This window comes from Helianthus annuus, chromosome 17 (assembly GCF_002127325.2).
Source record: "Helianthus annuus cultivar XRQ/B chromosome 17, HanXRQr2.0-SUNRISE, whole genome shotgun sequence".
Lineage (NCBI taxonomy): Eukaryota > Viridiplantae > Streptophyta > Magnoliopsida > Asterales > Asteraceae > Helianthus > Helianthus annuus.
The window spans coordinates 19,885,436-19,898,086 of record NC_035449.2 but is presented as its reverse complement, the minus strand read 5'-3'; the positions used below and the strand labels follow the sequence as shown (position 1 = coordinate 19,898,086).

The following is a 12,651-nucleotide window of genomic DNA, read 5'->3' as shown; positions in this document are numbered from 1 at the left end:
GGCTAAACATGCATTTTCTAGATCCTTAGTCAACAAGTCAACTTAAACTATCATCACACGTAGCAAAATAATAAAAATGTACAATTTATGTTCATCAAAAACACCAAGTGAATCAACAAATCATCACATGTGGATCTACAAATGCTTTACAACCGTCATTTGAGTTTTAAATCACAACACAACCAACAAAGATTCATTCTTTAACATAAGCAGGTCAAATCAAGTAACAAATCCCAAAAAAGTCAACTTTGATAAAGGATTATCCCTAATCTAAGCAATCACATAATAAACTAGCGCATCATCGTCATCAACAATAAAATGTCAACCTTAAAATATCACCGGTATGTTTTGTGATCACCGACTGTGCATAAAACAAGAACTCCACAACCAAACATGTTTAGGTGACTACTTTAGGATGGATGACCTTTCGGAAAGTCTCCATTCAAGTAACCAAAAACAACTCCATGAATTCGCCATTGATAAAGAGAACATTAGGATGGATGACCTTTCAAAAGTCTCCATTCAAGTAACCAAAATCAACTCCATGAATTCGCCAATGATAAAGAGAACAATATATTGTGCAAAAAATGTGTATGTCCGGACACGCTAACCGGCCCACACCAGGCCCAACATGCGAGGGAAATTAGTCTAACTCAACGGCAAGGTGATTGGCGCTTAGGATCGGAGTCGAACCCGTGACCTTGAGCTTATTGTGCAAATCTGACGCCCCCTTAACCAACTAAGCTACACGACGGGGGCGAACAATATAGATTAAAGCAAAACCCAAATATATTAATTGAATATTAGCTTAGGCGAAATATTATTACATTACATATCATTTAGAGTAAACTGTAATTTTACCCCCTGGGGTTAGAGCCAATTGGCATTCTGACCCCCTCCCAGGGAAATTTCGCACTCTAACCCTCCAACTAATGAGAAACCATGCAATATTACCCCATGCCGTCAAAGAACTTAACAGTTCTATTAAATGGTATGTTAAATGACTATGTTACCCTTTCTTATTACCCCCTATGCTTTGTTCTACTCTGCAATATTACCCCCCCCCCCCCGGTGTTAAATGACTATATTACCGGGGGGTAATATTACAGAGTACAACAAACCATAGGGGGTAATAAGAAAGGGTAATATAGTCATTTAACACTAAGGGTAATATTATAGAGTAGAACAAAGCATAGGGGGTAATAAGAAAGGGTAATATAATCATTTAATATACCATTTAACATACCTGTTAAGTTCTTTGACGAAAGGGGGTAATATTGCATGGTTTCTCATTAGTTGGGGTAAGGGTGTGAAATTTCCCTGGGAGGGGGTCAGAGTGCCAATTGGCTTTAACCCTAAGGGGTAAAATTGTTGTTTACTCTATCATTTATAAAATAGAATGATGATTTAAAATTGAATAGAGACCACTTACTCTTATCATTTATAAAATAGAATGTATCTTGTTTGTGGGGTGTTTTTCAAGCCAAAAGGTGGGTAGCATTCACAATTTAAAGAATCCATGCCTACAATCAAGTTACACAATTCAAATACATTTCAGGTAATCAATCTCAACATTCATCCTCAACTGGTACTTTTGAAAATGAACCAATGGATCTCAACTTCGCACTCAAATAAACGAAAAATATTTACTAACATCTCGATTAGTCAGTCACTCCCTTTTCATTGGTTGATCAACTGGTATACATGTCATGCGGCTTCTTCGCCTCCAAAAACTCAATCAGTCTTTGAAGGACATATTAGCTTTTAGTTAATCATTGCTTATGCATAAGTGCATATGATCAAATGTACATCATCATCATCCCAACACTGCAGTTGAACTTTCCAAATTTCCTATCCTAAAAAGCAAACCCTAATTCTGTTTCAAATCAATCTTTCACTCAAACTCATGAGACTTCTTGAAGAGCAAGATTCAACTCATGCGCTGACTTGGCGATCGTTCCGCCCCTTCTAGAAGATCACAATGTATTATGTTTAGATACACTTTTAAAATATTGGTAAAAAAGGAAGAGTGTGAAGTGAAAACGCACCTTGTTATGAGTGGCAAAGAACGTTTGACCTTTTCAAGCTCCAGATAGCACAGGTTGCATCGCTCCAACCTACAACAAATTATTATCACAATTATAGTCCAATATACTTTGTTTGACTTTCAACATGTTTGGCGGTTCCTAGTATAGGGAATATTTTTTTAATTTTACCATTTGACCTGTTAGAGACAAAAGGATAACCGAAACCGACCAGTTTAACCATAAATAGGTCAAAATTCCGACGGGTAAAAATAAAGCTAAATAATTTATTGTATGTGTACGTACCTTTGTTCCGCCTCAATATCAACACCAACAGGGGATGATGCTTGTAAAGAAGAATATATCACTGAACCAAATACCCGTACAAGTTTAAGCAGTAATTCTATTGATACTCCCCGATGCCTAAAAATAGATGAAAAAGAATAGTACATAAGATCGAGAAAGTTTGATAAACATGCATCATTTTCAAGCATTGCCACTGTAACAATTCACTTCTTGGGTGGTCTCGAAGAATGTATCGTATTATATGGTAAGCTTTCGATGTATATACACTTTTACCCATTAATAACCATTACATGACGTTGATAATTTAATAAAACTAGCTTTAAGCTCCCCCGCGTTGCGGTGGGGGCGTAAAACTAGGCTAAATAGCACTAATGTCACACCACCGCTAGCGACTTCCAACACCGAGTCGATCTTATCAAACGAAAAAAATAAACGTAAAAACATTGAACCACACATGCACGTTGCGTCGTGTTAATTCGCATAATTTGAACGAAACAAAAAAAACGTTGAACCACACACGCACGTTGCGCCGTGTTAACTCACAAAATTTAAAATTAACATAAAATGACAATTTGCGAAAGATGAAAAGTATTGGGGACCAAAGTCGAAGGTAAAAATGTTATGAGGTTAAATTGAAAATAATGAAAAGTTTTGAGTTAAAAGTGGAAAAAAAATTTATGTGGGTCAAAATTGCAAAATATAAAAAGCTTTTGGAATAAAGTGAAAAAAACAAAAAAAAAATTGAGAAACCCACAAAGCATAAGGTATAACACCCTATGCACAAAAATGATGCTTATTTATAGTTTATTATTTTATAGTTATAATTCCCATTTATAACAATAAACTGAATACATCGTTTACCAAGAATAGAAGTTAATTTTTCTCTTATTTTTTCGTTCTGCATTTAGCAAATGATGTTATCTTCTTTTTAACAAAAAAAAATACATATATTTATGTTATCGATATAACAAGAAAACCCATGATACCTATCCATGTCACTATCTAGGAGGCTATTGAGGAGAGGCAGTAAAGAAGAACAAACATCCAAGGTGATGGTATCGATTTTTTCGGTCAAAAGGCTGACTATATCTGCAGTCACCTGCATCATTATACAAAAAATGGGACTCAGGATTTAAAAAAATCACCAAGAGATAAAAAAAAGGCAAGAAAAAAAAAACAAAATAAAAACAAGTACTACCGAGTGAAACAAAAACAAAATACTCACAGCATGATCAGACATTCTCGACAATGCGTTAATTGCTCCTTTAATATCATTCCTGTCCCAGCATCTACGGATCATCTGCACACGGTATAAAAGACCAACTATTTTCAAGTATTCTTGGCATTTGGCCACAAAAGATTGGAGTGAAATTGTCAAAATATATAAAAAAAATAACTAATAAAATATTAGTAACCTGTAGCTTGGCCAGACGAGTCTGCATCGAGGATACGAATTGATCATGTTGTCCCATGATATCCAAAGCAATGTCATCCTCTGATGCGGGCCCTGTTTCCTTCACAGTGGATTCAGGTACCTGTTTCTGCACAAATTGAGAATTACAGCAGAAGAAAAGCAAGTTAAATCTTATTCTGTAGATGAACAGAATGAAATGTTTTAAATGTGACTCAAATAGCAAGTTCACGATTGTAAACGTATCCGATTATATAAAATAATCAATCATTTTTGTAAATTTAAAACGGTTTGCAATCTTGCAATTTTCATCTGACTCGTTCCATTTCTTAACGTCAATTCAAGAGTATTTCCGTCATTTGGCTATTTTTTGTTTATTTATACCAAAACAAATAGCTAATAAAATGACGGAAATGCCCCTGACTTGACGTTAAAAAATGGATGGAGTTAACGAGTCGGATGAAGATGGCAAGATTTCAAACCTTTTGGATCTATATGCGAAAAAAAACAAACCTTTGGACGAAAGTCGCAAAAGTGACCAAACCTAGGGACGAAAATGGCATTTTATTCTAAAATAGAAAAAACAATAAGAAAGTGTCATACCACGGTATTTGATAGCTTATTGACAGCAGAGCTACTATCAGAGATGCTTCTAGAAGAAAGAGTGTCGTGATAAGGAGGCCTTTCTTTTCTGTCCCAAGTAGAAACAAGTGTACGTGTTCTTCCTATATATAATATATTTACGTAGTTGAGTATCATCAAAATTTATGTTTGTTGATGGCTTAAACGAAAACACGAACAAAAATTGGTATTATACGTTATACCTCTTCGTTTTTCCATAGAGAAAGCATCTCTATTTGCTCGTGGAAGACGTCCTTCATCTGCAATAATTCGCATAACGATATCTTTATTTAGTATAGAGTAAAATGCCATTTTCGTCCCTGAGGTTTGGCCAGTTTTGAAATCTTGCCATTTTCATCCGGCTCGTTAACTCCATCCATTTTTTCCATTAATTCAGGGGTATTTTCGTCTTTTTTGTTAACTTAAAGGGCAATTCTGTCTTTTTCACTTTATGTACAAGCATTTAGCATAATGTACAGGTATTCAAAACCCTTTAAGTTAACAAAAAAGACGGAAATACCCCTGACTTAACGGAGAAAAACGGACGGAGTTAACGAGCTGGATGAAAATGGCAAGATTTCAAACCTTTTGGATCCAGATGCGGAAAAACAAACCTTTGGACGAAAGTCGCAAAACTGGCCAAACCTCAGTGACGAAAATGGCATTTTATTCTTTAGTATATTTATAAATGGGGCCATGTTAAAGACTAGACTTAAGAGAATAATATACTTACATATTTCAGGCTGGTAGCTTGGAGTTGACTCCGTCACTACATTCTGGTGAGACCTGTCATCAGCAAAGCTTGACTCCTTTGCGGGAATTTCAAAAGCCATGCTTTTCATTGACGTAAAATTATTTCTGTCAGCAACTCGACTTGATTCAATGTCACTTGCATCACTCACAGATTGTACAGACGATAACGGTTTCTCTGCTTCATCCTTAACATTTGTAAACTTGCGAGAATCGGATGTTTTCGACAGTATAATTGTCGGTGGTACTCTTCCAGAAATACCCTCTCTTCTTAAATCAACGTTGTTTCTTGGCACAATTACAGGTGCGGCATCTAGCCTATTAAAAGTTGATACATTTTGCGTTGACTGGCTTTTTGTAACGTTTCGTTTTGAAGCTGTCGGTGCGCTGCCAGCGGAAACTGAAGCAGTTGGACTTATCTTATTGACGACATTTGGATAAATCTTTTGAGGAATACTAGCAGCATTTCCTGTGGCTTCATTACGTACACCATATATAATTAGCGTCTTAAGCATTACACACAAGATAAATAGTAGTAACATGAAATGAATATTGGTTTATTAAAACTTAATATTCAAGAAGAAATTCATAGGTTGAATATGAGAATGTTTTGATCAGTGTACTAAGAGCGAGGGCAAATTTGTGAATGTTTTGAATACCACAGTGACCATTCACATAATAAATGATTTGTAAGAACGGTTGTTCATAATATTAACCAAAGCTCATGGACCAAAACTGTAACTTACTCTTATAACTAGAGGTGTGAAGTTCTAAAATGACCCGAAAACACAACACAAACCTAACACGAAATTCGTGGGTTTGGATTTAGTCTAAACGGGTTCAGGTCAATCTATGGTTGAACCCACGAACCCATTTAGCTAAAACAAGTCGGGTTCGGGTCAACCCGATTTATATTATATTTCTTTACAATGTGTTTTATGTCATTAATTAAATTGGGTGTGTATTTTATGCCATAACTATAAACTGACATAAAATTTTATAATTTAAATGTAATTGTATTATATACATTTGTGTTTTTTTTTTGTATTAAATTTTAATTCAAAATTAATAATTTGCGGAAAAAGTAAAAAAATCCAGGTTGAATGGGTCGTATTCGGGTCAACCTGCGAATATCCGCGTCGTGTTTGGGTCCATATGTATGACATGATTTTCAGGTTCGTCTAAAATTTCAGGTTCGGGTCGGGTTAAACCCGCCAACCAGTGAACACGGCCCATTTAGCACCCCTACTTATAACTAGATAGATAACAAAAGAACGTACATGAAAAGGTTTTGGAATCCTTGTTGGTTGGTTCCGAGTTTTGACTAACTGAAAGCCTCGCTAACGATTTTGTTTCCTTCACAATTGAATCTGAAGTTTGTGAAACGGATAGCCGGCCCATACTAGTTTTTGTGGTATTTTCAGTCAAAACTGAGAGGTTTCCACTTGAGTTAGATATTTGTTCTTGATGACCATTTGACTTTGAGACTTTATATGGCTCGGTTCGCTGCATGGAATCAAAGGTTGTATGAAAAACAACAGTCCGACAAAAAAAATTAAAAAAAAACAATATGGCAAAATCAAATTAATAACCGACGGAAAATTATTTTACCGAGATATCTACGACCCAAACTCCTACGCAGCTTTGGTTGTAAGAACAACCTAGAAGCTTCCCTTCATGCATGTTAAGATCCGACAGTTTTGACCATCCCACATCCACAGCATCATGTGTTCTGATTGGTTCCCATGAGAACACCTGAAATACATATAATGAGTATACTCAGTATATATATACAACATTTTGTAAATGTTTTGATTTAAAAAATAAATGTATATAATAAGATTCCACCTTAAGGCTCTCATGCAAACCACATAAAAGGGTTCTCCCATCAGGATTGAATGTCATACAACGTACTCCACTAGTCTGAAATGCGAAAACGGAAGGAGAAAAAGTATAATGTGTGTCTCATATAATACAAATCCTTAAAGCTGAACGAGAGTATGGGGCATACGAATTGGAACTAGAAAATATAATCGTCTAAACAGACCACAAGGTATGTTACCTCTGGACCAGCAGAACCTATGAGTTCTAAAGTCTCGAGATCCCAAAACTTAACGGTTTTATCAGCAGAACCTGACAGATAGAAATGCAAACATAGAGATTTGTGATATTTGAAAAAAAAAAAGTATCAAGCATAATAATATGTTGACTGATTGGCAGTTTGAGCTTTGAACGTTTACAAAAAAGACCATCATTGCAGTCATGTAATTGTAACCTATATAATGAAGATGAATTAAAACTTTATATTATCAACAGCAGTTCAATAAGAAACCGGTGCAAGTTAGTACAAGGCTCTCTGCTATCATGAGCTGCAAATCTTACAAGCTAACAATCTATGCAGTTAATGCGGTAAAATATCGGATATCGGTCAAGGACCGATATTTGAGATATAGGTTATCTCGGTGAGATATCGGTAATTTTAATATAATGCAGAATTTATATATATAGCAATTCAACACCAATAATTCAGTGATATATCAAGTGATATATCTGTTATATCGGTCTAATATTGGCGATATATCGGTCAATATTGCCGATAACATCGGTACCGATTTGCTGACCGATATTCTACTTGGGGACCGATATAACAGATATATCACCGATATTAACTGCACAGCTAACAATTAAGCCGATTCTTATCAAGTTAAATAACATGAGTAGGATACTATCTTGTTCATTGACAGTATATAGAGACAAAAGGAATACGTCTTCTTGATTAACCGTTACAAAAATAACATAACTAACAACAATTGAATAACTGAAAATATACTTTAAAGTTATGATTCGCACTACTAAAGCAACAATATTGGTACCAACGAGCATGTGAAAACAAGCATTTGCGAAACAAAAAGTTCCAACCTGTCGCCATCAAGAACTCGTTTGGATGAAAATCTATGCATTGCACCTGGCCTTCATGAAACTTGAAATCATGTAATAGCTTTCCCGCAGTTAAATCCCACAGCTGTAAAAACAGTCCATATTTCAAGCATTACAAAACCACCGTTATGGGGAAAGTGACACAATGTAGAACTAGAAACTATTATTTTAATGATTTAATTTACATAAATGCATTACGAAAACAAAAGGTGGTCTGAGTGTCTGACACTCTGAATCTGACCTTTACACTGTTGTCTTCTCCGCCAGAAACTACCCAACGACCATCGGGTGTAAATCTTATCGCATTGACACCCCGTGTGTGACCTTTGTACGTATGTATACACCCTTTCCGTCTTATATCCCATATTTTTAAATTCGTGTCTAAAGATCCAGAAGCAAAAAACTCCCCAAACGGATGGAAATCCAATGATATACAATTGGATCGATGACCAGTAAGCGTCCGAACAACTGTGAGAAAACCACTATTTTATCATAATGCAAAAAACGGATAATAGTCGATAAACTTATAGATTATATAGCAAACATACTCTTTGCTTCTTCTAAATCCCACAACTTAATTGTACCACTTGCAGCTCCAGCTGCTACAAGTACTTCAGAAGAATCAAAGCTGACCGAATCAATTCCACTCGAATGGCCCGACAAACTCTGTAGTACGAAAGCACCGGTACAGATCCGTATATAAACATGTAACAAAAATCTAAACAAGCTTCTTCATAGTAACAACAAACAAGGGCAATTATGTAATTTACCAGTATAGCATTTGGTTTGCCAATAGCCCATAGATTAACCTTATGATCTTCACCTCCAGTAACAAGAACTCTTGAAGATTTCCTCCCAATCTTCAAACAATTCACAGTAGAAGCATGAGCTACAAACTCCTCTACAAATCACATTAGGTCAAGTTCACAAATACCCACAACAAGATTCAAAACAAAAACCCTAAATTTACCAATAAAATCACAAACCCACATGTAACACAAAACACCCACAAATGTTTCACCATTAAAAGATAAAAAAACAAAAGGATACGTAGCTTATACGCGCGCTTAGTGGTCGCCATTGATACACTCCTCCCAGATTCCAATGAAAACACAGAAACCCTAGATCTCCATATTCTGAGCTTCCCAGTTTACAAGATCTAAAACCCTAGTTCAAAATCAAGAGATAAAGCTTTCTGTTGAATAAAAATCCAAACTTGCGGTAACAAACAAAAGGGTTCAAGAATCTTGTGACCCCAGTATTGAAAGAAAGAGGGGGGGAGAAGATGGGTTTTCAAGATCTTGAAATTGAAATGAAACCCAGAAGATTTTATTTTTATTTGGTGATTAAAAATGTGTTTAAGTGAAAATTACTACGACAATCGAGATGTCCTTTTTACCACCAACCAAGCTTGTAGTGTTATGTTAATACTAATAATAATGTTGATGTTAGCTTGAGAGTAATGAGAGGGAAAACCACTTTAAAGTTAAATAAATGGATATCATGTTTATGAAGTGAAGATGAGTAGATGACCCCACGGTAATAAAGTGAGTGTGAATCACCTCACAGTTTTTCCCTGTGCCAACTTCTTTCAAATTATAGCAATCTAACTTTTTTTTTCTAAAATATCGATGTTTAAATGCCGATATAGATGTGTTATATTCTGAAAGACATGGTCGGGTGGTAAGGTGTTTCGTCTCTGTTATGAGATGAATGATAGTGAGATACAGGTGTGTGGGTATTTTAAGGATAGGTAGGATATTTAAAATTGATTATGGAGTAAAATGGTCTCCGAGTTTATGTCGCTTCAGTCTAAAAATGAAACGTTTTGTATCTGGGTATCTGAGATTTTATTTCTGTTGCCATTTTCATCCAATTAGCAAACTGGATTAGAATTTTCTGTTAACTTATCTCCTTTTTGTCGTTTTCCTCGTTTAAACGAAGGGTATGATAGTCATTTTATGCCATAATATATTTTAATTAAATGAGCAAAATGATAAAAATGAGAGAAGTTAACAGAAAATTCTAACCCAGTTTGTCAATTGGATGAAAATGGTAACAAAAATAAAACCTCATTTTCTGTACTGAAGTGACAAAAGTGTCATAAACTTAGACATTTTACTCTTGATTATGTATTGAATACGAGATGTCAACTTATTTGGTATAAAATGTAGCAAGTAATGCTAATGACATTTCATTTTGTCACTTCACTTCGCACTTAGCTAAACTTAGGAGATAGGTATTAACAAAAATAGAAATATTAAAAATTAAGTTTTGACATTAATAACTACTTAAATACGAAAGAGTTTGATTTACGTATTACAATAATCATATCGAAATATTATCTTTGTTAAAAGAATTTTATAGATACGTACATGAAAAAGAAAAAAAAATGTTTAAATGACTTTAATACCAATCATCATACCCTAGTGAAAGAACTTGTTCATATATATAAATAGTGGGGTTGTGTGCTTCTGTATGTGAAATCATTGTATTGTATGATTCAAGTTAGATTTTTACATATGATGTTTTATATGTAATGTTGTTTATGTGTTTTCTATGGTTTACTAGTAGATATAAACAATCTATACAATAATTAAGAATGTAAAGAACAGTCTATACTATATAAGTATTTCCCATAAATCTGATTGTATATAAAATGTTTTAAAAGCTACCGTAAGTGATATGTATCGTAAATATGAGGTGTCTAGTATTTCCCAAATTTGTAATTAAGATTTAAAGCTTGTTTCTTTTTTCCTTTCTTTTTTTTTAAGTAAAATGGTAAAATAGTCTCTGAGTTTAGGTCATTTTTTTCACCTTAGTCCAAAAATAAAATATTTTATATTTGGGTCATCGAAGTTTTATTTTTGTTGCCATTTTTCATCTAATTGATAAACTGGGTTATAATTTTCCATTAACTTCTCCCATTTTTTGTCGTTTTCCTCATTCAACTAAAATACATTATGGCATAAAATTACGATTATACCCTTAGTTTAAATGAGAAAAACGACAAAAAGGGGATAAGTTAACAGAAAATTCTAGCCCAGATTGCCAATTGGATGTAAATGGCAGCAAAAATGAAACTCGGAAACCCAGATACAAAAAGTTTCAGTTTTCGACTAAAGTAGCAAAAGTAGTGTAAACTCAGAGACCATTTTATCATTATACACTTTTTTATGCAAACTTACATATGTTAAAGATGAGTTACAAGTGCTCAATAACTGCCAATGATCTCTAGATCAAGCGGTGGAAGACTTGCATTTCTCTTGGGAGATGCAAGTTCAACTCTCACTTGGTGTAGAGTGGGGCATTGGTGGACAATGGTAGGAGACCCATGGAAACCTGAGTTGGTACCTTGAGTCAAACGGGTTTTACCGGTAATTTCATCATCTTGCCTACAGGCGGATGAGTTACCGGGTTTTCCCCAGAATTGGTAGTGGACCCGGGTTACTCTCGGAGTACTCCGTTTGGACCAGTGGGTGCCCCGAGAATGATCGGGATTGATTCTGTTGGCCGTTAAAAAAAATAGTAATAATAATAATAATAATAATAATAATAATAATAATAATAATAATAATAATAATAATAATAATAATAATAATAAGTGCTCAATAACTACTTTGAATTACTTAAGCATCATTCATCGTATTTCTTGTCCACGTACTCATAAGTAAATTGGCATTGTTAAATGTCATAATCATGTATCACTCCTCACACATTTTTGTGTTCCCTCCAACTATAGGCATTTGTCCTAACTCATAAATTATAGCCCCTCAAGTATTCCCCACTATGTGTCTCAATATAAACAATTCTTTCGCAAAACTCTTTGAAAACAAGTACCTTCCAAAAACGTGCTATACCAAGTTGTTGTCCTCCTCTTCTTATACACCATTTATCTTGTTTGTTCCCTTTATAATCCAATACATGATACATCTGCTTTCATCGACGGGTCTACACATTTTCAAAGCCTATATGAAATTTCAAATAGGATCGGTTTTCATAAAAAAAAATGAGAAAAAATGGTGGAATGATATTGATAATCTTCTTTGAATTGGGGTCGGAAAATATAAACCACATTGTAATAGTTAGCGTTTACAATTTGTATAAACTTTTATGTGTGTATGATACAGATATTCTTCAAGTCTTGTTGTTTGATAAAATTTGCATACCCTATTAATTTTAACTATTTTTTTTTTGTGACCGAGAAAAAAATTCATTAGTTTAATCTTTCTTGTAATATCAAAGATCTTAAGTATTTTTTGTTATTTTTAATTCTTAAAAAATCTTCCTTTTTAAAGGAAGTAAGCGCTCCATAAATATAAAAACCAAAATCTCTATATTGCTCATGTTCCTCTGGAGGCTTTGATGGTGTGCGGGGAGGACCTCCGCACAAGGCACACGATTTCGAGAGGCATGCGATTTAAAAAAAATCCGACACGTATATGTTATTTTATTTTAAATAGTAAACACAAACCACTTTCAATATAGGCCCATTTACAAATTATTTTTTATGGTTTAGAATTTAGTCCACTTTGAATTATGTTTATTAAGCCCAATACTGATTTGATCTTTTTTAAAAAATAACAAAACATAACAGAAGGG

General features: G+C 34.4%; 1 protein-coding gene across 3 annotated transcripts; it reads right to left on the bottom strand.

The window, feature by feature from the left end:
• Window positions 1-1,474: 1,474 nt before the first annotated feature.
• Window positions 1,475-9,518, bottom strand: LOC110925565 (katanin p80 WD40 repeat-containing subunit B1 homolog). Of its 3 annotated transcripts, none has more exons than XM_022169492.2 (18): window positions 9,100-9,518; window positions 8,820-8,950; window positions 8,598-8,715; window positions 8,291-8,517; window positions 8,032-8,134; window positions 7,175-7,245; window positions 6,961-7,035; window positions 6,724-6,867; window positions 6,393-6,618; window positions 5,096-5,587; window positions 4,566-4,622; window positions 4,345-4,466; window positions 3,746-3,871; window positions 3,556-3,630; window positions 3,317-3,429; window positions 2,331-2,447; window positions 2,049-2,117; window positions 1,475-1,968 (listed from the first exon to the last, which is right to left on the bottom strand). In XM_022169492.2, exons 1-18 carry the CDS (start codon window positions 9,128-9,130, stop codon window positions 1,905-1,907), a joined length of 2,361 nt encoding a protein of 786 aa, XP_022025184.1. In that variant the 5' UTR covers window positions 9,131-9,518; the 3' UTR covers window positions 1,475-1,904. The 3 variants fall into 3 exon arrangements, with proteins under 3 accessions (XP_022025184.1, XP_022025185.1, XP_022025186.1); XM_022169493.2 differs by having other exon boundaries at window positions 1,475-1,965; XM_022169494.2 differs by having other exon boundaries at window positions 3,746-3,865.
• Between the last annotated feature and the right edge of the window lie 3,133 nt (window positions 9,519-12,651).